At 51.9% G+C, this 23,659-nt stretch overlaps 1 protein-coding gene across 10 annotated transcripts in view; it reads right to left on the bottom strand.

Annotated features, from left to right (window-relative positions):
• Nucleotides 1-1,981: 1,981 nt before the first annotated feature.
• CHD6 (chromodomain helicase DNA binding protein 6) overlaps nucleotides 1,982-23,659 on the bottom strand; it is a 95,849-nt gene continuing 74,171 nt past the window's right edge. For 7 of the 10 annotated variants that reach the window (XM_033074641.2, XM_033074643.2, XM_033074645.2 and 4 more), the window contains 16 exons: nucleotides 22,767-22,926; nucleotides 22,097-22,186; nucleotides 21,051-21,154; nucleotides 20,342-20,471; nucleotides 20,043-20,103; nucleotides 19,308-19,365; nucleotides 18,429-18,648; nucleotides 16,244-16,452; nucleotides 13,562-15,115; nucleotides 12,805-12,953; nucleotides 12,367-12,573; nucleotides 11,332-11,778; nucleotides 10,517-10,705; nucleotides 8,584-8,703; nucleotides 7,433-7,537; nucleotides 1,982-5,482 (listed from right to left, as the gene is read on the bottom strand). In XM_033074641.2, the coding sequence (XP_032930532.1) occupies nucleotides 4,592-5,482; nucleotides 7,433-7,537; nucleotides 8,584-8,703; nucleotides 10,517-10,705; nucleotides 11,332-11,778; nucleotides 12,367-12,573; nucleotides 12,805-12,953; nucleotides 13,562-15,115; nucleotides 16,244-16,452; nucleotides 18,429-18,648; nucleotides 19,308-19,365; nucleotides 20,043-20,103; nucleotides 20,342-20,471; nucleotides 21,051-21,154; nucleotides 22,097-22,186; nucleotides 22,767-22,926 (4,694 nt within the window). In that variant the 3' untranslated portion in view covers nucleotides 1,982-4,591. The remainder of the gene's footprint in view (nucleotides 5,483-7,432; nucleotides 7,538-8,583; nucleotides 8,704-10,516; nucleotides 10,706-11,331; nucleotides 11,779-12,366; nucleotides 12,574-12,804; nucleotides 12,954-13,561; nucleotides 15,116-16,243; nucleotides 16,453-18,428; nucleotides 18,649-19,307; nucleotides 19,366-20,042; nucleotides 20,104-20,341; nucleotides 20,472-21,050; nucleotides 21,155-22,096; nucleotides 22,187-22,766; nucleotides 22,927-23,659) is intronic. The other 3 variants (XM_033074648.2, XM_033074651.2, XM_033074649.2) reach the window with 2 other exon arrangements.

Genomic DNA, 23,659 nt, shown 5'->3' with positions numbered 1-23,659 from the left:
TGGCTCTCACTCCTCTCAACTGCTCCTGCAACAGGTCCAAGACACTGCTTTTTCTTGAAACTCTCTGAAGGCTCATGCTGGGCTTGCCTGAACTGATGCATTCAGGCAGGCTGGGACTGAATTCCAAGTTAAAACAGTGATGTCACATCCCATCCAGACCACTGGCAAATGGAGGCAGGTAGTGATGCTAAACGGAGCTGCTCATGAATTAAAATCCCACTGGAGGGAGAAAAAGGCCACGTGGGGAGTGGGACTGATCTGCTAGGCTGAAGATCTTGTATTGTTTTATACCTTTTGAGGTGAAATCTTGATTCCTCAGGAATTAGTGCCACCTATGGCACTGCACCAATGGTCTCCAGCCACCCCCGGGAGCATCATGAAACAAAAAGCCACATGGGAGGGTGAGGATGATGTTCCTGGGCCTGCTGTCCAAACGTACAGGGCACACTGTGCAGATTGATGGGAAAGGGATTGAGAAAGCAGCTCAGTTTCTCTTCCCTCCACTAGAGCTGCTGCTCTGCAGGTGGCTGGGCTGACTCCTTTCCTGGCAGCACTGCCTGTCTGAGCACGGGTGCTACAGGCAGCTGTGCACTGGTACACAGGGTGTGAGGCATTTGGGGACTTTGCCTAAAGTGTAGTACCCAGAAACTGCTTTGAGGTTGTAAAATGTGAGGAGATTCCTGATCTCCTGACTCAGCCCATGTTCCAGCCCTGGGACCAAAGTGGCTCCTGAAGAGATGAGGAGCAAAACTGTACTGTAAAGCTCAAGTTTTATTCAATGCAAACCAGATGTCATTAGAGAAATTGCCTTCTCCTCACTGCTGGCCAAGATTTCTAACCCCAAATCCTTTATTGTAAATGTGAAGAGCCCAGAGTGGGGACATCTACACTTGAGGTAGGTAAAGCTCCCCCAACCACAGCTCAGTGCTGAGGAAAATTCTTCTCCCCCTTTTTGTGACCATAAAGGGAATTAGCCATCCTGTCTAAATGCAACTTCTCTGTGTCCTATCAGAGAAAACCCAGGCAGGACAGCAGTGGGGATGTGCACCTGTATCCTGTAAAACACAACAGGGAGCAAGCTGTCCCCACAGTGCCCATCCACCACATCAACTCTCTGCCACCAGCAGGTAACACACCTTGTCTGCAGCCACCACTGATGTGACAGCCCAAAGCCAGCACATGCCCCTCCATGGGCCTCCTCCTGCAGATTCTGCCAGCAAATATCCTGCATTATGGATGCCGAGGTGCAAGGCTGCAGCGTGTGGAGCCAGAATTTAAATGGAGACTCTGGAACTGGAAATTCATAGTTCATGCTACCATTTTGCCAGTCTTTTCTGCTGGGTGCTCTTCTCTTTTTCTTCCCCAAAGCAGCAACAAAATACCAGGACAAGGTGCTTACACAGGGCAGGTGGAACAGTAAAAGCACTGGTTTTACTCTGTCTTTTTTGCTGGATCTTGGAAGAATGGAGCTGCTCCTGCACATCATTTTGACGAAACACTGTCCAATGCCTGCTTTGCTAAAGCCCGATTTCCTTACACAGAGATTTAAGACAAGCATTTCACAAAACCTGGAGGTGCAGGAAGCACAGGGAGAGGAGCCCAGCACTCCCAGTACCCCTTCTGCTGGAGGGGCTGTGCAAGGGTCAAGGGGGGGTAACTGCCTGGGGGCGATGTATGACTGTGGAGATGTCAGCTTCCACCCACCCTTGTGGAAAAAGCGAGTCAGCAAAGAGCCCCTGTGCATCCTCTGTGCTTAAACTGGCCCTGGAGCTTGGGCTGCTCCTGGCATCTTGCAACCATGTGGGACATGAGCTCCCAGGGCACTGCGAGAGCTGCGGGTTTCGCCCCTCACATCGAGCAGCCCGACTCAGAGTAACACACAGGGAGTGAGCCTAGAGCAGCCACCAGGCCACTGTTTTCAACAGCTTCTCAATGCGTTCATGCTGAGAAAAAGGCAAGCCACGTTTATCACTGAGTCAGGTGAATTAAACATTCACATATATTTGCTGAAAAAAATTATATACATCTGTAGCAAGGCTCTCCCAAGTCTGAAAGATAAGCATCATCTAGTCACTAAATTAAAAAAATAAAAATCTGACTTTTAAATCTTTTTCTTTTTATCCATGTTCAAGAGCACAGACAGTTTATTTTGTTAGCACATTTGGTGAAGGATGTATGTGTGTGAATAGCCATGAAAACCGGTGAAAATTTGGCGTTTGTTTGGGATATGATGGAAAAGAAGAAGCAGCCACTTAACGCCTTACAGTCTAAATAATCCACAGAGTATATCGGGTTGCAAAAGGGTCACAAAGTAGCAAAGAGAAGCCTAAACACCCAGAGACATAGCATACATGTCTGCTAAGAAAGAACAAGGTATAGAGCATGCTGGCTAATTAAATAAATTTCACTTTAAACCCTGTTCCTTATGCATGTAACCCTGGAAAACCATCCCATAACAAGAAATAGACTCAGAAGAGATTTTTGTATCCATTCACAGTAAGGCTTTGAAGATATATGAAGTTTTATAGCATTTGTATTTTAAGGATTTAGGGCAAGTACATGTTCTTCCACTGAATAAAAACAAAGTTAGTACTTAAAAGGTTCAAAAATATATCAATCGTGACTTTTTTTTTACATAAATAAATTATATTGATTTTGGATTTAACAGCTGAAAAAACCCTTTCTGCTTCCACTGGAGGCAAAAACTGAACAAAATGTTAGTTAAATAGAGATAGCAGCATTTCTAAGAAATCTGTTGATAGTGATACAGTATCTATGCTACAAGAATGTTATTAAATAGAACACAATTATTGGGGGGGGCAGGAGGATTGCATTATGATTGGCTACATACTTTAAAAAAAATCATCCAATCCAGTAAACTGAGAATAAATTCTATGAAAATATAAACCAACTGGTTTTTTGACCATGGGTAACAGACTTCTTTGAGATGCTAATTTTAACATGTACATAATTTATAATCCCAAATGTATAAAAGACAATGACAAAAAGCATCATAAATAAATAATGCAAACTGAAATAGTTATGTCAAAACATTTGGACCATCTGATAAATTAGCAAAACTGCAACAGAAAAAAAAAAAAGTAAAAAATACAGTAAATTGTGACAACCAAGTGTGAAACTGATGAGTAGCACACTCCAACTCCCTCCCAGACTGCCCTTCGCTCACCACTGCACCATTGTGCCTTTATTCAATTCTCAGACCATGAGCTGCAAGTAAGAAAAACCCCAAGTGAAAGAAGAATTAAAGGAGTGAGGGGAAGGAGAAATCAGAAGAGTTGCCTGTGGAGGAGTCTCAGCACCCAGAGCTGGAGCGGGGAGCTGGCAGCATTAAAACCCGTCCATTTGAAATGCAGATGCTGAAATCGTTTGGAGGACTGGAAACACTGTTCAACACCAAACGGAATGGGAAGAAGCCAAAGTCATCTCTTCACAGTCCACCACCAGAAAGTAAGAAACTCAGGCTCTGAAAGTCTCAAGGGTCCTTCTCAGAGGACTCCCCAAGGAGGGAAGCTGGCCTACAGCCTTCTCTGTGTTTGCTGAAAGAATGTCGCTTCTGGGGTAAGGAGAGGGAAATATAAAAACTCAGAAAGCCTCAGTGTTCATATAAGAGCAATAAAATCGGTGTGGTCTGTTTACGGCTGGAAAAAAATACCTTTAGAGCACCTGTAATGCCATAGCTGAGAACTAACGCCAGAGAGGAGAACTGAAGACAAGCAGAATGATGAAGGAACTGGTTGCTACAGATACAGTAACTCCAGAAAAGTCATGCAAGTGTGCAAAACCTTTCCAGCTCAAGCTGGAAAGTTCTTGTAACTACCAAGGAAAGAGCAACTAAACTCCACGTAACATAAAACCAAACGTTGGTTTTAAAAAATACAAAAGAATGTCTACATCATTTTTTTACTCTCTGCAGTTTGTCTCCAAACCTTTGAGATGGGGGTGATCAAGAAATTATATCACTACCAGTTATGCGTTTCCTTTCAAAGAAATGAATATATGCATTTTCAATCATTAGTTATATACTTCTGTCTATACTACTATTCTAGTAACCATGATAAAATAGGGAAATACTTTAAATCAAAAATACACATTAGCACTTACTATAGCTGTGCTTTTAGCCCAAATGCAGGCTTTTTCGTTCAGTGTCACTGTAGACAGAAATACCCTTGTCTGTGTGTTATACCAAGAGATAAACACTTTTCTTTTGCTCTTGTTTTTTTGCTGCTTTTTCTTCTCAAAGGAGTGAGCAATTTGCGGGGGGGTGACCAAGTACTGGATTTGCTATTGTTGGCTGGGATGATCGACTGGAAAAACAGAATGAGAATTCGGTGCCTCCCATACTAGCTAGACAACACTGTTTATCTAATAAAGTGGCAAGACCCTGCAACTATTAACATGTAGTATGTCACCAGTTTTTTTCTGACAGGGAATTAGGTAGATAATATTACTCATGGAAACACAGGTTTATGAAGGTGGAGTGGGGTGGGACGGGAAGTAACAAAGAGTTTATGGGATAAGAAACTCACAAGCCACAATCTTTTTGTGTTTTTCTTTCAATGAAACAAAAGTTCTAATCGGTATCGTGAGCAGCTTGGCGCTCCTCTTCTGCTGGTCCATCCTGCTCCTTCTCCGCTGCTGCTGGTGGGCTCTGCTCCACACAGTTTTGACTGTTTGCAGCTTCTTTTTCGGGCAGCGAGACAGTTTCTGGTTCTGGATTTGCCGATTCCCCTTTCACTTTCTTCCTCTTCCGCTTCTGGCTCTCCAGGTTCGCTGCCTCTGAGTGCCTGGTTTGCTGGATGCCAGGCAGCGCCATGCCGATGCCAGGGGAAAGGAACATGGAGGGATAGATCAGTCCAGGAGACATCCCTGGGATAAGAAATGGGTTAAAAGCTACAGGACTACTGGTAGTTATTGCAGATTCTGTCTGATTAGAAAATGAACTAGGACCAGGCTTATCTTCAGTGAGAGGTTCTTTTTTCCCGTCCTGGCTGCTCCGTTTCTCCTCGTTGGCTTTCTCGGCGCTGGCTGTGCCACCTTTTGTTGTGCTTGTTAACGAAGTCGGAGCAGTTGCGGTGCAAGTTGTCGTCATCGGGGAGTTGAGGAGCCCTCCCACACCGAACATCTGGGGGACGGTGGCCATGCCTGGCAGCATCATGGGCAGCATGCTCAGGGTGCTCTTCACATCCTCACCAGCAGGCACTGCTGCAAAGCCAGCAGGAAACCCGACCAGCCCAGTCAGAGGGATCCCTTGCATATTTCTCATGTTCTGAAGTCCCACTAGATCCATCCCAGCAATTAGTCCGTTCATGAACAATGGTCCCATTCCAGAAGAAGAATCTGCTACAACACCAGGGCCTTTAAGGAGTTCACTCCGGGGCCTCCTCCCTCTCCGGCGCGGTCCGGTATCGCGGAGCACAGGCTCGGTGAGGATGCGATTGAATTTGTTTTCGGGTAAGTAGCCCTGAAAATGAGACATAACAGAGAACACCTGGCAGTTACTACTGCAGCAAAGGGAATCTGGCTTGTCTGTGCCCGCATCTGCATCCCAGATGGTGGTGACACAGAAATATTTGCCTACATGATATGGAATTTGAGAGGTACACACAACTTTTCCCCAAGGGATGCTGCCAAATGCAAAACACCCTTGCTCTGCCCTGGCAGGATCCTGCAATCTCAAATGCTCAGGGAGGGGAGAAGGAAGCATGTTTTTACCTGGTTTTTCACCCCAGCCCTCAGCACCAGCTGCTCACAGCCCAAGAAGCACCAGGGCAGCATGGTGTCAGCTGCTACTCAGCTCCCTGCCCAGCTCTAACTGTGCCTTCAGGAACACATGAAAGAATCTTCTTTGAGATGGGAAGGGCCAAATTTTCAATGCTCTGCAGGACAGCAACGCTAATGGGATGACACAGAGGATGGGTATGCTGTCTGAGCAGTTCCTGGTCAGAGCTTCACGGAGATGCCAGGGAGCATTCAGAAAGCCCTTCTGACAGAAGAGACGTGGGCCCAAAACCCAGCAGCCAGAAGTGGGCGAGACCACCTGGTTACACAGAGCAGTGCAGGGGGATCCACAGCACAACTCAACACTCCCTTTTTCAGCATCCTCAACACAGACATTTAAACATTTCCCTTTGTGGCTCCCTTGGATTTCACTATCACCACTCTTTGAACCATTTCAAATAATAAATTTAGGTAGGAAAAGTATTTCCTGTTGACACCTGTAGTGTAGAAATGTGAATTAGATGCACCTGGTAGTCTGCTAAGCACAGCATCTGCCCAAAGAGGGAGAACCTTCTGGGAGCATCTCCCACTGGCATGTGGGAGAAGCTACATGGGGCCATGACTGCCCCCAGGCTCTGTGGGCAGAGCCAGCCCCAGCTCCTGCTGGCCTGAGTGCCCAGAGCAGCCGGCCATCCTTCTGCACCCCTCCCCAGCAGGACGGGTATGCCTTCACCAAAAGCTCAGTGTCGATGGGTGGGGATGATCATGAGATGCAGCCATGGGAGCAGGTCACAGGAGAGGTGCCCAGGCAGTGCGAGGCACACAGTGGTTTCTGTGGCAAAGAGACTGTCCCCTCAAATCAGGGGAAGGAAGAGCTGTCAGCTCACCCAGGGCTGGCTGCCCGGATGGGGCCCTGATGCCAGCCTGGACATGGAGCTGTTTCCAGGACAGTGGGACAGACCATATCAAATCTCCAGCGCTATGGAAACACCAATTTGGGAGCAGTACAAACCTCTAAGTCAATGGATTCACCCTCCAGCCCTCTGCAAGGGTGTCACACAAACCACTGCAGCCCAAAACCAGGCAGCAGGTGAGAGGGACTGCAGGGAGAAGTCTGGATCAGGCCAGCCCGTGGGGCAGGGTGATCTGGCAGTGCCATGTGTGCCAGAGGGGAGTGCTCCTTCTCCACAGGCTCTGCCACACACCGGGGCAGACTGGTGAATGGACAAGGTGGATGAATGTGGCACAAGAGGCTCTGTCCTGCCCCTCTCCCTGCCTGTGCCTGACCCTTCATGCCTTTGATGGGCCCACGGCTGCGCAGGCAGAGTTCACAGGAGCTGAGGAAAAGCATTAACTAGAGGTGTTTTTGAAAATTTGACCCATGAGAATGCTTTGTCCACACCCTCCTGTCCAGCTCCTAGGGCATTCCTCTTGCCCCTGCTACCCTAAGCATCCCAAGGCTCTCCAGCCAGGCATGCTGAGCCCCACTCCCGGGACACTGGCCCCCTCTCTGTGTGGCCTGGCCACGGCCCCACACCCCACTCTGCCCCAGGGCTGCAGCCATTCCCTCCCACATGCCCAGCCCAAGGCCAGCCTCGCAGCTCCCAGATCCTCACTGGAGAAAGGTTGTGGGGATGGGGAGGGGAAAAGAAAAGATGACATGATACAGATTTCTCCAAAAGCTCTAACTTACTGAAAGCTTAACAATGTCAGCCCAGTCAGCTGCAACAGCATACTCCAAGTTTGCATCAAGCCACCTTGGCAATTCCTTCAATGCTGGTGCCGTGGCTCCCCCTAACTATAAAACACAGCAGAAGGATGACCTCTATTGCAGAGAGAGTTATGTAAAATAATACAAAAAAATATGATTACACTTCCCCTAGCTTCTTGCTTTGGACTACAATTTGGCTGGGGTGGAGACTATTGCCTTGCCACACTTGCCTTTCTGCAGGATTTGGTGTGTGCCTGCTGCCTCCAGACAAACAGCTCAGGGAGAAAAGGCAGGTTCAGCCTCTGTGGCCCAGCCCATCACCCTCCCAGGTAGCAGTGATGGGGACAGAGCTTCTGAAAAAGCCATATTTAGAACTGGCAAAGTCCCCAGCTCACCCAGGAAAGGCCAGCATGGGGGCAACAAAGGGGAACACAGATGTGTCTGAAACAACCTTACTGCCTCACTCTTTGCTTTCTGATGTGATTAATATCACATCACCTTCTGACCTTGTACCGTCCTGGGTGTGCTTAAGAACTAAATTTCAGTGCAAAGTATTCCTGAACACCCCTTCCTGTTTCAAAGAAGTGAACATCAGTGCCCTGGAGATTAAACTGCAGACAAGTAAATCCAAGTTCCTTGCTCAGAAAGCAAGAAAAAGCCCTTCAACCCTTGACTTTCTAGAGGCCCAGCAGAGGGATAGGTTTTGGTGTGCTCTGGCCTGTACCTCATAAGGAGGAACAAACCAAAGGTATTTGCATGGCAATGTTACAATTTGTGGCATACTGCAATGAACTCAAGGGGAACAATCAAATCCAGGATGGGAAGCATATGCAGGGATGTGCTGAGGGTGGCTTTAAAGCCAAAGGCTGCATCCCATTGCCCCTGAGGGGTCTGTGCCCCCTGGCAAGGGACGATACTCCCACATCCCTTACTTCACACAGACAGTCACTTATTTCACAGGTCTGCATGATCCCGGGCACATGTGTCACAGGATAATGTGGATTAGAGACCTACTCCAGATATTTGTCTCATCCATAGGCTTCTCTGGTTTAAATCTCCCCCACAGATGAGTTCAAGGTCTTCTAAGCATTTTGGGACACTGAGGGCAGAGCACAGAACAGGCCTTCGCTTACCCGCCGTCCGGTACCCTTATGTACCACCGGCACCCGCTCCTCTCCCGTCAGAGAGCTAATGTCCAGTTTGTTGGGGTCCTTGCAGCGCTGCCTCCTCTGCTTGGGCTTGTCTGAAAAATTCTGGAGTGCAAACAAGACAATGTTAATGAGACTAGATGGCTTAATGAGCCTGGCTGGCTACAAGCCCTGCAGGAGAGCAGCATGGATGGGCTCCCAAGGGACAGGGAATCTCTGCGGGCTGGGGCAGGAGCAGCACCAGCAGCACAAACTGGTCCCTGCCACAGGATCAGCTCTCAAATGAGCAAAACTGATTTCTGTAGATATAAAGGGGTCTCCAGTGTACCCCACTAAGAGTGCTCTAGCCCTTTCTAACTCCCCTTCACTCCTGATGCTGCAGGTTCTTATACATGCATCTGTAAACAGAACACTGCATACAGCCAGTAAAGAGAGAACAGGTCTGTGTGTGCCACTCGTGTCACTCTCATACAGCCACCTGCTTCTCACCAGCTCAGATGTGTTGTGTTTCCTTCCTCTTTTAGCTGTTTTCACCACAGAGATGCTGCACCATGTTTCTTTGGGATCAGAGCCCTCTGAACTGTGACCTACCGAGTTAAAGCTGAGTCATTGCACACCCACTGCATGCACCAAGTCCCACTGTCGATGTGCCTGCAGGGACGGAGCATTATGATGAACAACTTGGACAGCGCGGGTTCCTGAGAGTCAGAAAAAGACCCTGAATGCAGTTCATCCTTTGAACTGAGTTACTGCAGTACCCCAAAGCCTCTCTCAGTCCTTCCTACCCAGAGAGTAGATCCTGCAGAGCTGACGTGGGGCACTGAGGGCTTGCTGGGAGCAAAAGCTTCACCAGAGGCATGATCAGACTGGGTAAGTGCCAGTATTTCCTTGGAAGGCAAGGGTGCTGGGAAGGAGTGGGAAGGCACCTCCACACCTGTTCCTGCAAGTCTGCCCCTGGGCACACAGCTGGATGTGTTGCTGGACTTTGAAAAGTGAAGGCCAACCTGCTGAGCAAATGTTGGGGTCCTCACCCCTCATCTCCAGTAAGTCTCAAAATGCAAAGGTCTTGCCTGTACTCCAAGCTCCAGGAAATCCCTGCCTCGGGCACATGATCCTCCAGGACCAGGATGCAGTCTTTTCTGTTTTACCACCACATTTCTTCCTGCTCTGTTTCATGGCCTGTGTCTCCCTACCACACAGCCTAACAGGCTAAATAATCTGAAACCTGTAGCAAACCAACCTGTGAAACCAAGAGGTGGGGATTTATGAGACAGCAGGAAGAATCAGACTGTGCACCTCACTCTGAGCTACTGCTTTCTGAGAGCATCCACAGTCACACGGCCACAGCCTGTCAGCCTCCAACATAGCCTCTTTGGTCTGGCTCTTAAAAGAGAGCAGGTTTCCTCTTGTCAGGGAACTTTATTTAGTACAACAGCATTGCCTAAAATGACTCCAGGTGAAAAAGAACAATACAGACAGATCTTGAGCACCTTAAATCCATTTTCTCATTTCTGTCCCCATCCATCTCTAGCACTTCTGGAAGACATTGTGCATTGGGCACATGGATGCACTGCAGCTGGAAAACCAGCCTTTGGCAACAGGGCTCAGCTCCTGAAGGATGCCAGACAGGTACGCATCCATGGAGCCCTAAGGGTACTGACAGTCCCCTGTCTGGGCATGTTTGTATTCTGGGGGAAAGGAGAGGAGTTCTTCAGCAGCAAGTGCTTTTTGTTGCTGTAAAGAGGAACAGTGCTCACCTCTTACACATGTCATGAGTCCCTGAACAGCCCCAATGAACACCACAAACCACGTTACCAGAAAAAACCTAAAACAAAGGGCAACACACAAAGCAGGCACACATACACACATGTGCACACACACACACAGACACAGATGTGCCACTGAAGGCCACCCTTACTGTGCCAAAGCTGGGAACATCGAGTGTGTAGTCAGATTGCTGCCGGAGCCAGTCAAGGAGACTCTTATTCGGGACAGCCTTCTCTTGGCTGCTTGCAGCTGGGACTGGCTGTGGAGTTGAGGTAGCAGCAACCGGCCCATCAGGGAGAGGACTGTTCTGAGGGGGCTGTGGCTGGTCTTCCTGAACATCCTGCCATGGAAGGAGGAGCAGGGAGAGCCCATCAGCAGCACGCAGTGATGCATGTACACCCCAAGAAGCACAGCTCCCAAAGCAGGTCACACAGACTAATTCACATACTCACAGTGCCTCTTCCTTAAATCACCACCCAACATCACATTACATTTCTACTCCATCCCCAGCACTAGTGGTAGGGAGGGTAGAGAGAGATGGGAGATGCTTCTGAACTCACAAGGAAACACTCTGATTACCAGGAAGACCATCTTCCCCTTGGATCACTCCCAGAAGTGGTCTAGGGGCACTGGTATTGCTCCATTCTTTGAGTGGACCCCAAAACAGAAGGAGAAAGGGTGCAGTAGGATCTTGTCTTCCTCATCTTCTCTAAACCTAAACATTCCCTGAGGTGGGACAGCTGCTTTTGATAATGCTTACAAGGATTCAAACACTCCAGAGTGCTGAAAACCAGAGGAGTAACTTCCTTTCCTCCTTTAAGTATCTGCTCCTGCCTGGTCCTGCACAAACTAAGCTGTCCTGGAAGAAGCTGCACAGTGTCATGGGGCAGCAGAGCTTGGAGGGAAGAGCTGGGTCATGAAACTGACTCCACTGGTTCCATGTGAAAGGGGGGAGCATCAACCCACCTGCAGCCTATTTGGAAGAGGCCTCTCCTTCAAGAAGATGAGGTCCATCCCTTCGACATTTTTCCTCCTGCCCCGTCTCCTCCTCATGGCAGCATCATCTCTTCGGAGGCTGCCATTTACAATCTGTCCAGTGACAGGATGGATTAACCCTGCCTGTAGGATGCCAGACAAGTCCATGCCCAGGGAGCTCTGGAGGGCATTCACAGTCCCCAGTTTGGGCATGTTTGTGTTCAGGGGGAAAGGAGAGGGGTTCCCTGGGGACCCATCAGAGGCTCTGGACAAGTCCACCGCCGCCTCACGCCAGCCGTTCAGCACAATGGGGGGATGGACGTGGGCTGCTGCCAGCTGCTCCAGGCTCCTCTGTTTGGCATCTCTCTCCATCTCGAATTCATAGGGTCTCCTGTGCTTCCGCTCGTCTTTTGCAAAGGCAGGGCTCAGGAAACCTTCCTGTGTGTACCAAAGCCACAGAGGGTTATGGCTGCTCCTGCCCTGCCTGGGGAACAGCTCCTCACACCAGCACTGAGCTATTGGTCATCTCTGCCCCTCCAAGGAGCCATGAGGGATATCCCCGATATCCCTGGGCATATCACATCTCTTTTCCTGTGTGGGGATGGTGCAGGAGCACCCTCGCACACACTCAGATATCCCAAGGTGTTATAACCATGGCTGCTCTGCCAGCTGCTGGGGCCCCAGGCCACCAGCTCCTGTCCAATGTGACTGCTGGGGACTGGGGCACTGGGACTTGGGAGCTGGGGACTTTACAGGGCAGTGCTCCTTGAACCCTTCCTTTGGAATACCAGTGGGATGTCTGGAGCTGCCAACAACCTTCTACCAGCTACATTCCAGGGAGGGCAGCAGGGCACTGAGAGCACAGGGTGCTCACCAGGACCTATCACCAGAGAACCAAGTGGCTTAAGCCGTGTGTTATACACCCCAACTGGCACTAAGGGGCCCCACTGAGAAGCTCCTGGGTACTTCTGGGCAATGCCTCACCCCAGAGTCCAAAGCCTGTCACTGCCTGAGGGCCCCCCTCACCTTTTGTACTCGTGACATTAAGACCCCGTTATTGAAGCTGGGATCAGGGGCTTCTGAGTCGGTAAAGTTGCTCCTGCTGCCGGTGTTGCTGGTCATGGCTGGGGTTGTCAGCAGGCTCTGTGACTCAAACTGCTGGCTGGAGGAAGGCCACTTGCCCTTCAGGATGGCGTGGCAGATGTTGTCAATGCGGTTGATGATCACACGGTCCTGCAAACAGAATTGCACGGTGGCAAGCTAAAATTGGAATGACTGACCTATGCATGACAGATCAGGATTAAAGTCAAGCCCAGCCCAGGTGATCTCAGCTTCAATAACGGGGTCAGAGCATGCAATGGAGTGTGCAGAGGAGCAGGAGGCAGAGCTGGAGATGTGTGAGCCACTGCTGGCCAGGGCTACCCATGAACACTTCGATACAAACTGTGTTCATTTTAATCTCACCTTAGGCCATTCAGAGAAGGAGTAAAGTGTCTTCTCCTGCAGCAGCTGGGCAATGGTCGGTGCCCGGGCATCGTGAAGATCATCAATCTCCCCAGGCAGGGCAGAAGTAGAGTTCTTCTTCTCTTCCTCCAAGTACTTCTCTGGACCATCTAAAAAAGCAAGGGAGAATAGAGACCATCACCACTCTGACTTTCTCCCCGTCTAGAGGTGGGGAGCATCTCCTCACACATTCCCACCCCAATGCCCAGCTGACTCCACAAAGGCCCCAAACAGTCCCCCAAGAGTCTCCAAGAGAAGCAGCAGACCCGGATCAGGGTAGACAGCCCAAGCTGCTCAGGAAGGACCATCACTCTCCTGAGCTGAGTTGGAGAGCTTGAATTGCAGTTGCCATCCGTGACCATTTCTAGGTGGGTGAGAAGAAGGGCATATGCTTTTCCAAATGGAGCTGCTCAACAGGCAGTGCCCTGTACCAGAAAAGAAAAGGCATCCTGCATTCCATGGCATGCTCTTAGCAGGACTGCTGGGGCTCTGGGTGGAGAGTTCTGAGAGAGAACTCTCTCAGAGAGAGTTCTGCAAATGCAGCCCCCAAAACCTTTTGCCCCCAGTTGCAGCAGCTAAAGGGACCTCAGCTCCTACAGATGGGAGGCCACTCCACAGGCTGGCCAGCCCCAAGGTTTGGCTCTGCAGGGAGGACAGCAGGCCCCTTCCACCATAGCTAGAGACGACTGTCAACCTGAGGGAGCTCTCAAGACCATACCTTGGCTCTGGTTGCTGCTGGCCTTCTCCCCATCATCTCTGTTCTCATACTCTTCTTGCTTTATGCCCTGAGGCTCAGGGTGTGGGGTCTCTGTGCAGCCTGTCTGCCCCTCAGCATCTTGGCCCAAGGGCTCCTCCCTGACACAGGGAGGCTCTGCCCCCCGAGGCCCACCCTGAGGCAGAGGTGTGGGCAGGCTGAAGGGCTGGCTCTGAGCCTGGACCGGTGATTGCTGCTGGGTGCTCTCCTCATTCAAGCCACAGTCCTCCCTGCCCTCTGCCCTGGGCTCCCCCAGCCCCAAGGAATCCCTCTCGCCATTTATATCTTCTGGGCAAGTGTCCTCAGGTGTGGGGAGACCAGAGCTCTGCTCCACACCCCCCAGTTCATGAGCCTCGGGGTCACAATCAGCCCTGGTCCTGGGACCATTCAAGCCTTCCACGGCATCTGCTGCAGCCTCAGAGTTATCATCGTCCTCTTCTTCCTCCTCATCTTCCTCGCTATGGCTCTGACTTGGCCCCAGCTTTGCCTCCAACCCTTTCTCCTGCAGCAGACTGATGAACCTCTGCTCAGGAGGAACTTTCAGCTCATAGTTATGGAGACTGGGACTGTAGAGCCCCACACCTAGGACTCTTTCCATGGTTCCATGCTCAGGCAGCCCTGCTGCCGGGCTGGCAAGTGCTTCTTTCTGTTCCAAGCCTTTGCCAAGATTGGTTGGGGCACTCTGCGAAGGATTGCTCTCGGGAGTAGAAGGTGAAGGCTCAGCTTCCTCACTCTGATTGTCCATTCGATCAGAGTCCACCTGCAAACCCTCCAGGAAGGGAGCCTCTCTCATGGCATCTGCATCGCAGCTGGATGGATCCTCATCCCCCTCCAGCTTGCCCTCGGAGAGTTTGGCAACACTGCTTCCAACATCTGTGCAGCTCGGGCTGTCCCTGGCGAGGGAGCTCTGCTCACTGGGACAGGCCTTCTCATCGTACATCATGCACATCAGCGAGTCCGGCAGCGAGCTCTCGTCATAGTTACTGGAAATGATGTCCCGGACTTCAGACATGAATGTTTCACAGTTTGCATCCAGTGGGCTGCCCCCAGCCTGGGACATGGTGCTGTCCACGGTTTCTAGCTTGATGTGACTCTCGGCTTCATTCTCCAGGGTGTCACAGGTCTGGTCCATCTGGCTGTACATAGGGGAACTGTAGAGTTTGGAGTTAGACTGGTAAAGGCAGCACAGGGTTTCTGGGCCTGGGAGCCCCGTTCTTTTATGCTGAGCATAGTTTCTGTATGCATCTAAAAAAGACAGCTGGGGGTCATTCATGATGTAGTAGTCAGTGCGGTTCAGGCCATGCTTGGCAGTGCCAATCAGCAGATCCCGGTCGTGTTTGCCACACTCCCACCACACGGGCAGGTAGAGGCTGGGCCGGCACAGCTTGAGGCGCTCCTGGAGCTGGGGGCACTTGAGCACCTGCTCGCGCACCTTGCGCAGCAGCTCAATGCGGTACAGGGTCCTGGCAGCACGCTCCTCCGTGATGGGCTCCACATAGATGTCAGGATCTGGAGGACCTGCATCAGGGACAGCAAAGCCAAGGACACATTATTTGGGTTGGCAGGAGTTCCTCAGAGGCAGTGGCGAGCAAGCTGAGTTTGAACCCTTGTTCATATTGAAGGTGAGGTGGCACCAGTGCTTGCAGCCACTGTTGAGGCCTCTTTTTGCAGTCTCAGTACCTTCCAGTCATATCCCACCAAATGGACACAGGGAGTAAAACCCCCAGACTTGAGCAGCTGGATCAAGAGCAGCACCAGCTGCAGAGGATTTCAGAGTCTTCTCTGAGTTCTGCTCCATCAGCAGCAGCAGTGCTGGAGCTGCCTGCCTGGACCTGCAGGCGGAGCAGCTCGCAGCACTTTGAGCGGCTCACAGCACTCTGAGCCTCTGGTAGCCCTTCAGTCCATTGTGAGAAAAGGGCAGCTCATGCAGCTTTTCTGATGAGGAACACCTACCTAAGGCACAACACACACACACACACAAAGAACTGTGCTTAAGACCAGACTCCATGACAGCTGTGAGGCAAAATGTTTTCTGCTGCTGTTGGAAACAAATTGCTTTGTGCATCAATAGCCTCCAAGGAGCTTTTCATCTGTCTGGTGCCAATGCAGGGCCTCTGCAGAGAACTCAAAGAAAATGGATGCCTTGTGTGTTGGCCAGGTTTCCAGAGCCTCCTGCAGTGGATCTAGACTCCATTTACCATGCAGCAGAGCTCCACAGTCAGCACAGGCATAGATGAAGTGGACTCTGTCCAATGGCACCAGAGGGATGCTTGGAGACCAGCAATACAGCTCACCCAAAAAATCCCCAGCTCCAGCATGGAGCTGTACTTTGTGTGAGCTCTACTTTTCTGTTACATACAGAGGTTGCTGTCTTGGATAAAACTGGTTGTGATTTCCTGTGAGAACTCTGAGAATTTTGTGAAAGCAGGGGCACGAGTCCATGGGGCTGCTCTACCCTCCCATTGTGCCAGGGAGGGGACATGGCAGCCAGAAATGCATGACTGCTGCAAGCCCACAGCCTGCCTGACATCTCACTGCTCCCAACTGTCTCTGAAGCTCCTCCCTTGCTCTCCTGCTCCACAAGTGCAGTGGAATCCCTTCTACATGGACCATTACCCCTCCATAGGCCATGCAATTTCCACTCACCGTCCTCTTTCCACAAAGGGAGACCACAGACATTCTTGCACATGGCCACAAAGCTGTAAAAGTACTTCTCCAGGCTCTCATCAGTCTTCTTCTCCAGTCGAGAGATAGCTCGGAACTGGGTCCAGTCAAAGATTTTTTTCTCTTGGTCATAGATAACCCCAAAGGAGGAGACAGTGCGATAGAAATCTGCCTGCTCCCTCCTGGTCCACCTGTGGAGCAAAGAGGAGACAGGAACACCACTGAGACATGTTCTGGGCCCAGAGCAGGCAAATCACCAGGCAGAGAGCCTCAGAGAGTACAGTCTAGTTAGTGACCAACAGTTGTGAGGGAGGTGTCCTGAAGGAGTACACTGGGGAGACCACCACAGCCCAAGATGCTCTGCCCTCTAGTGCACTGGGAGGAGAAGCAGAGGCCACGGACCCTCTGGCTCTCAACTCATTGCTGAAAAAACCCTATTGGCTGTTTCAATAAACCCCTGAGTGCAGCTCTGGGCTGTACCGCCAACAGGGTGCAGGCTCCAGCAGCTTCTGTGGAAGCACAAACCCATCCCATCTACTCCCTTCCTGCCACATCAAGCTGTTTCACTTCCATGGAAAGGTCAGTTCTCTGTACCAGAAATTACAAAGGAAGGATATGCAGACACAGTTTTTATCCAGCCTCTTCCAGAGGGAAACTGAGACTAGGGCTTGCTGTTGTAGGTGTCCCAGTAACAAACACCACTCACCTTACTGACTCCTGTGGACTCCTGGGTGTCACCCCCCTCCCTACCTCTCTCAGAGGACAGTGGCAGTGGTGATGGAGGAGTTCAGTTACAGCACTCTTAGAACACAACTTTCATGCTGGCTTGGACCCTCTGAGCCTTCACCTTGTGGGGATCACTCAAAGGACAGAGATGGTGAAATGTCCTGGGCAAATACAGCCCCAGGCAGAGCCCAGAGAAACAGCCCAGAGAACAGGGCAAGGGCAGAAAAAGGGGAGCACTGAGGCCTGAAGAAAGCTTCCAGTCACATCTCAGCCTCTGAACTGCAGCTCTGAGCCAGTACCAGCAAGCAGTTGAGACATATCAAAGGAAAGTAGACAACACCCACAGCTTTCTCCAACTGCCCAAAATACACCTGGGCCAGCAATGCCACTCAGGGGCTGCAGTCATGCTTCATTTCAAAAATGAGAACAAGAAGAAAGTTAATAAATATATTAATGATCCAAATCAAGGAGCTCAATGGTGAATTTGTCAGAAGGCCTCAAATTAATGGCTAGTGGAAAACTCCCGTAAGGCAATCTCCCCTAGAAAAAGCCTAGAGAATTAGGGAGCAGGAGACATGAGGCTGTTGTGATGTCCACAGCACAACCATTGATGCCCTCACCTCGAAGAGGGGATGGTATGACTGGAAGAAGTCCAGAAAAAGAGGAAAGAGAAGGTGTGCTGGAAAACTTTCTACACAAGGAGGCCAAGAACAGAGCACAAGGCAGCACGCATACCATGTGGTTACATGGGTCTTGCTGCAGGGACAGGTTCACAGGAGGCAAAAACACTGAGGGCTGGTGACCACAGAGAGTCCAGTCCCAGGGCGGCATGGGAGACAGGCAGCAACAGCAGCAGCATCAGCCTGTGCACACCCTCGCAATGGCTGCAAAGAGCCACCTAGGGTGCTGGGACAGTCCCAACTCCCTCCCACTTACTGGGACACAAATGAAATGGGAGCACAATGCAACCAGGACATGTCACCACTGGGGTCCAGAGGCCATGAACAGGAGGCAAAGAGTGGTGAGAGCCACAGTGGTTGGAAAGGCACTGCTCACGGGCTGTGACAGTGCTCATCGGTCACTCTCACCCACAGTGTGTCCCAAGGACACAACTCTCCTCTGCTGAGACTAACCCCTGGCCAAGCAGACACTGGATTTGACCCCCAAAGAGCTGTCCCCCCATTTCCATTCAGTGCCACCACCTGCTACCCATGAACTCTAGTTTGCAGTGGAGGCTGCCCCCCAGCTAGGCTGGCTGTTGGAGCAGCAAGGCTCCCATGGCTCAGAGCACATTCCCAACCCAGCAAGGGCCCACGTGACTCCATGCCCTGGGTAGCCAGCAGCACAGACAGCTCTGGTGACATTTACCTGGGTCAGTTCTAGGGGCCAAGAAATTCAAGTGGGCTAAATCAGTTTTGCAAAAGCTCCTCTGCTGCATTACCTTTTCTGCATCTCTTTGTTCATGGAGTCCATCTCGGAGGCTCTCCGGAACATCTCATCCTGCAGCCAGTAGCCATGGTTACCAGGCACCAGCATCTCGGTGCGGGGAGGCAGCTCCTTGCGGTTGCAGCGCTGGTAGACGGTGACGAGTCGCCGCAGTCTGGCCGTGAGAGCAGATGAGACAGGCCAGCAGGATCTGTCTGAGTCTGAGCCATCCTGGGCTTCAAACATCAGCAAGGACATTAGAATTTAGCACACACGCAAAACCACAGATTCCCACATCCTCCGGCAAGCTCCAAGAGCTTCCTCCCACCTTTTGCCTCCCATGGAGAGCAACAGCAATTGCAGTCATGAGTAGGGGGCCACGTGACCATCCCTGGGCCTGCAGGCTAACACCCTCATCATGTCTTAGCTTCCTTCAGAGAGAGTCCAGAGGCCGAGATCAGGGTAGGAATGATGGCTCCAGGCCAGGCCATGCATGGGAGAAAACTGCAGCTCCCTGCTCAGCAGTGGGGCCAGCCAGCCCACAGCATGTGCCAACACTGCCCATTGCAGAGGCCTCACACACTCATTTCATGCAGGCAACTGCATGAATAGGAGCAGGCTAATGGCTTCCAGTCATCCTGGGTAGCTTTGGCTGGAATCACTTGGAACCCTGGCTGCCCTTCCACAGGGCATATCCATGGGTCACCTGTGAGTCTGTGCATGAGGGCCCCTGTCCAGGTTGAGCTGCCTCACCCACTAACACAGAGCAGCATGTCCCTCCAGCCCAGCAGTGTGTTCTTCCCACCAAGCAGTGCCTGGGGTAGCACTCAGGCTTGGCTGTGCTGCACCAAACCCTGGGAAGCCACGGACCACAATGCAGGAGACATGGCCTCACCTGTCGCAGGCTCGTCCCGTTTCTCGCTGGCTTCACCCACCCCAGCAGCCTCGATGTCCTGCAAAAGGGAACAATCAGAGAGGGCTCAACCCCACACAGAACCCCCTGCATCCACAGCCCACCCATCCTTGGCAGGGTGTAGGATGTGGAATGGGCAGGGTTGTGTGTCCAGTGCCCTTGGGCTGCAGACGCTGGCTATGCTCAGCACACAGGATCAGAGGTGACAGCTTCAGAGAGGCCATTTTGGGCCTGGAGAGAAGGATCACCACAGTGACAGAGGCTGTAGTGCTGCAGTGCTCAGGACAGTAGCAGTGTGACTGCTTCCACTGTTCGAACAACTCCTGCATTCTCCTGCGCTGCCTCATTCCCTGATCTTCCTCTCCCCCAAGGCCATTTCTTTTGGGACGTCCCTGACACCTCTGCCAGGGCCCCGTGGCTTGGCTTCTGAAGCCAATCAAGAGTGAGAACCAGCATTCCTGGGAATCCCCAGTCCTCAAAAACCCTCAGCTCCTCAGGAGGAAGACTGCTGCCCAGTTCCACAGGCAGCACAGAACAGCACAGCAGAAGCTGTGCTCCAGGGAGCAGAGGCAATGCACACAAGATGGGGCACACACCAGGCAGACCAGCCATGCTAGCTCCCTACTGCCCTGCAGCAGAGCTCATGGAGCTAAGCCTGCACCGCAGGGCAGGCTGGACAGCATCAGATTTGTATCTACCACTGTGAATACCACTCACCTCCTGTTTTGACAGCCCCTCCAGCTTTTCTCCACTGCTCTCTTCCTTTTCCACGCTGCCCCTAGGTGAGAGAGGGAACAGTCCCTGGTAGTGGCAGCACAGCCCCTGTGGCTGTTCCAGTTCTCAGCCCCAAGAAGTGAAGAACTGGTGCTCATGCCATCCCTCCACCTCATACTGGGGACCAGCTCCCTTCTGCCCTCCCCTCTGTGTTCAGAAGCACAGCCTGCTCCCTCCCTCCACCACACTGCCCCAGGAGTGAGCCAGGTTGCTACGAGAGCTCGGTTCCATCCCCTGCTCACCTTTCAACAGCATCCTGTGCCCCATCGTTGACGCCCTGTTCGGCAGAGAGCAGCTTCTCATCTGGCATGCCCACCTTCTCCAGGAAACACAGCGCTGGGTCTGCCCGCATGGCGTTGTACCTCTCGTAACCTGCCACGCCATCAGGACAGACACATAGCACAGAGCAAGGCTGAGCCTGGTTCACAAAAACCTCCTGCTCCTGAGACATAGCTCCCTACCTGGCTCTCACTCCCTCTATGCTGCTCCAAGAGCAATTCTCACCCCCAGAAATTCACAACACTTTCCCAAAAGTTGCTAATGGCTCTGTAGCCCCTGGGCAGCAGGCAAAGGGAAAGGTCAGTCTTCCCATCCCACCCAGCAGCAGCACAGCCACCATGAAGGGTGCAGCTGGGGCACACAGCCCTGTTCTCCTCCTCCATGACGAGGCCAAGAAAAGATCTGTGACTCTCTCCTTGGCCTCACACAGCAATTGCACACTGTTCTTGGCAAATCAGAGTCTACCACGAGGTCTGCCATGGCCACCCTGGGCACCATGGGGTGCCTGTTCCCCACCCAAACATGCTGCTGGCACCTGAGGAGAGCTATCCTGGCACTGTGTGGCTGTGGAGCACGGCCACGGCTCTGTCCCTTGCATCGATATGACATCCACTCCACTACCAGAGGTACTCATTCCCTCACACACCAGCACCCAGATAGCTGGGTACACACCGTGCTTGAAGACGCCGATGAGCAGGGATTTATCGGCTTCAGCATTCCACCAGTCCACTGGGATCTCCACGTAGTCAATGTCTGGCAGCAGCACATCCAGCTCCCTGTGGCAGACATGGTATGAAAACCCCTCTCCCAGCCTCACCAGACACTGAGGGGCACTGGGCACGGCTCAGAAGGGACAGGGGGAGGGCAGGAGCCAACGCTTGCTGGCTTGGGAACAGCTAATGAACACCGGCCTGGGGCCCTGCCATGACACGGGTACACATCTCCCTGTGGTCAAAGAGCTGAAGCCTTGGTTCCAGCACAACCTGCTGCCCTCCTGCTCCTCCTTCTCCAGAGCAATGGGTGCCCTCAGCCTCTCTCCCCTCCCACCCAAGCAACACCAGAGGACTGAGGATCCCGTCTTACCTGAACAGCATCTCTAGGGGTAAAACACTTCAGACCTACCAACCCCAAAAGAACAGTGTCTCCGCACATACATTAGTGCTCATGGAGCTGTGCTGGGGAAGGCAGCAACGCCTACTTGGGGAAATTAAGCTTTTAAGCTCAGCACATCATGCTTCTCTGAGAAGCACTGAGAGCTGAATCTTTGCAGAAAGGTCAGGAGCTGGCAGGCTGCAAGCTCAGTACCATTGCAGAGCCTGTCGATCCCACTGTTCCCAGTTCCGGGAAGGGCTGCAGGCCACAGTGATGGGGTGTGCTCTGCTCTGAGGCCTGGCCCTGAGACTGGGAGCAATCTCTGGACTCCCACTTTGTATAAGGGCCCATTTGTCAAGCAGCACACAGAAACATTTTCCTGCAGGGTGTCCCTGTAGGTCCCCACCACCCCCAGGCTGGTGCTACAGTCTCAGTTGCCTCAGCAGGGCTGCCATGGCTGCAGTCTCTGCACAGGCAGGGTGGCTTCCTGAGGGTGCAGTTTTGCCTGAGGAAGGCCTGGGGTCTGATTCATCTGGAGCTGCAGGGCCCAGATGTGGCTGGATCAGATACCTGTGGCAGTGCTCAAGCCCGAGAAGCCTCGCAAGGGTTCACCGTTAGGTCCCTACCTGGCAGGAGTCCCCTCAAAGGCTTTATCCGCAGCCTCCCCCAGCACTTCAGCCTTCAGGTAGTAGAGCATTCGCACCCGCAGCAGAACCCTGTCCCGGGCAGCAGAGAGGTCAGCAAGGTCAGTGAAACCTGCTTGATTCCACGTTTTCCCACGTGGAAGGACCCACTTCCATAACACAGGCTGGGCAGTGACTATGCAATGTCACACTGCCAGCCCTGTGACCTGCTGGCCAGAGGGTCACTTAGGACATGGCTTCCATGAGCTGGAGGGGAATGAGGGGGGTCCAGCAGTGGAAGCATGGTGATCCTTTGTGGGCTGTGAGCCCTTCACAGCCTCCTCCCACTCTCTCAACACTACAGGCCCTCAGCCCACTGTCTCCGTGAATCAACGCAGGCTCCCACAATGGGGTATGGTTTTAAACTAAGAGAGGAGAGATTTAGATTAGATGTTAGGAAGAAATTCTTCACTCTGAGGATGGGGAGGCCCTGGCACAGGTTGCCAGAGAAGCTGTGGCTGCCCCATCCCTGGAAGCATTCAAGGACAGGTTGGACAATGCTTGGAGCACCCTGGGATACTGGAAGGTGTCCCTGCCCTTAGCCAGAGTAATGTCATAAGATGTTCCTTAAGGCTCCTTCCATCCCAAACCACTCCATGATTCTATGACTCACTTGTTGCAGTGCTGTTTGAGGTGCTTCTTGTAGCTGTCATCATGGAGCACCACCTCAGGGTTGCAAGTGGCTAGCCAGTCTGCATTCTTTATCTCAGGAAGCAGCATCTGGTTCTTTGTCTTCTTCCCCTTCCTGCCTCTGGGCACCGGTGCTGACAAGCCTGTAACAGCGAGTGGCAACCAGTGAGCACCACAGGCATGGTGGGCATGGCTTGGCACTGCCACCAGACACCTCTGGCACTACAGGCCAGGTGGGGCAGCAGAGCCAGGAACTGGAGGAGCCCATGCAGAGATCCCAGCTGCAGCCTAGAGAGCCAAGGAGAGGAAGAACATGGGGCTCTGAAAAACTTGGGGATCACCACAGAAACTGAACTGCTGTGTGTTCTCAGTGCAATGCTGAGCCCAAACAATAGCATGGCCCTCAATGTATAAAAATATCACACAGAAGAGATGAAGCATGGAAGGGACCTTGGTCCTGGGCACAGCCGTTGGAGACTTACTTAGACACTACAGCCACCTCTGAAGGTCACCCTGTGGGGACAGTAATTTGGGACAAGAAGCTCCCAAATGATCAAAGAGCAGCAGACTTGCTGATCTGATCTGTAAGGGCTGTTTCTTACATTGTGCATCTGGAGCCACTCTGGGGGGATCTGGATTACTGCAAGGGGACTAAGGTACCAATGGGAAAGGGAGTGTAGTCTCATCTGCCTGACAAAGATAAAATGAGATCCAGTGGCTGGAGATGAAAATTAAACACATTTCAACCTTGAAATAAGGTGCGAGTCCACAGCAAAATGTAGAAACAACTCCTGGTGGGGTCACTGTTTTTGGACTCTCCAGAGAGGGATAAGCTGCTTTCCTGGGCAGCTGGTCTTGTGGTAGGAACAGCAGACA

The sequence above is a fragment of the Catharus ustulatus genome, chromosome 17 (assembly GCF_009819885.2).
Source record: "Catharus ustulatus isolate bCatUst1 chromosome 17, bCatUst1.pri.v2, whole genome shotgun sequence".
In the NCBI taxonomy this organism is placed as follows: Eukaryota; Metazoa; Chordata; class Aves; order Passeriformes; family Turdidae; genus Catharus; species Catharus ustulatus.
The sequence above is the reverse complement of the archived record's forward strand: the minus strand, read 5'-3'. Positions and strand labels throughout refer to the sequence as shown.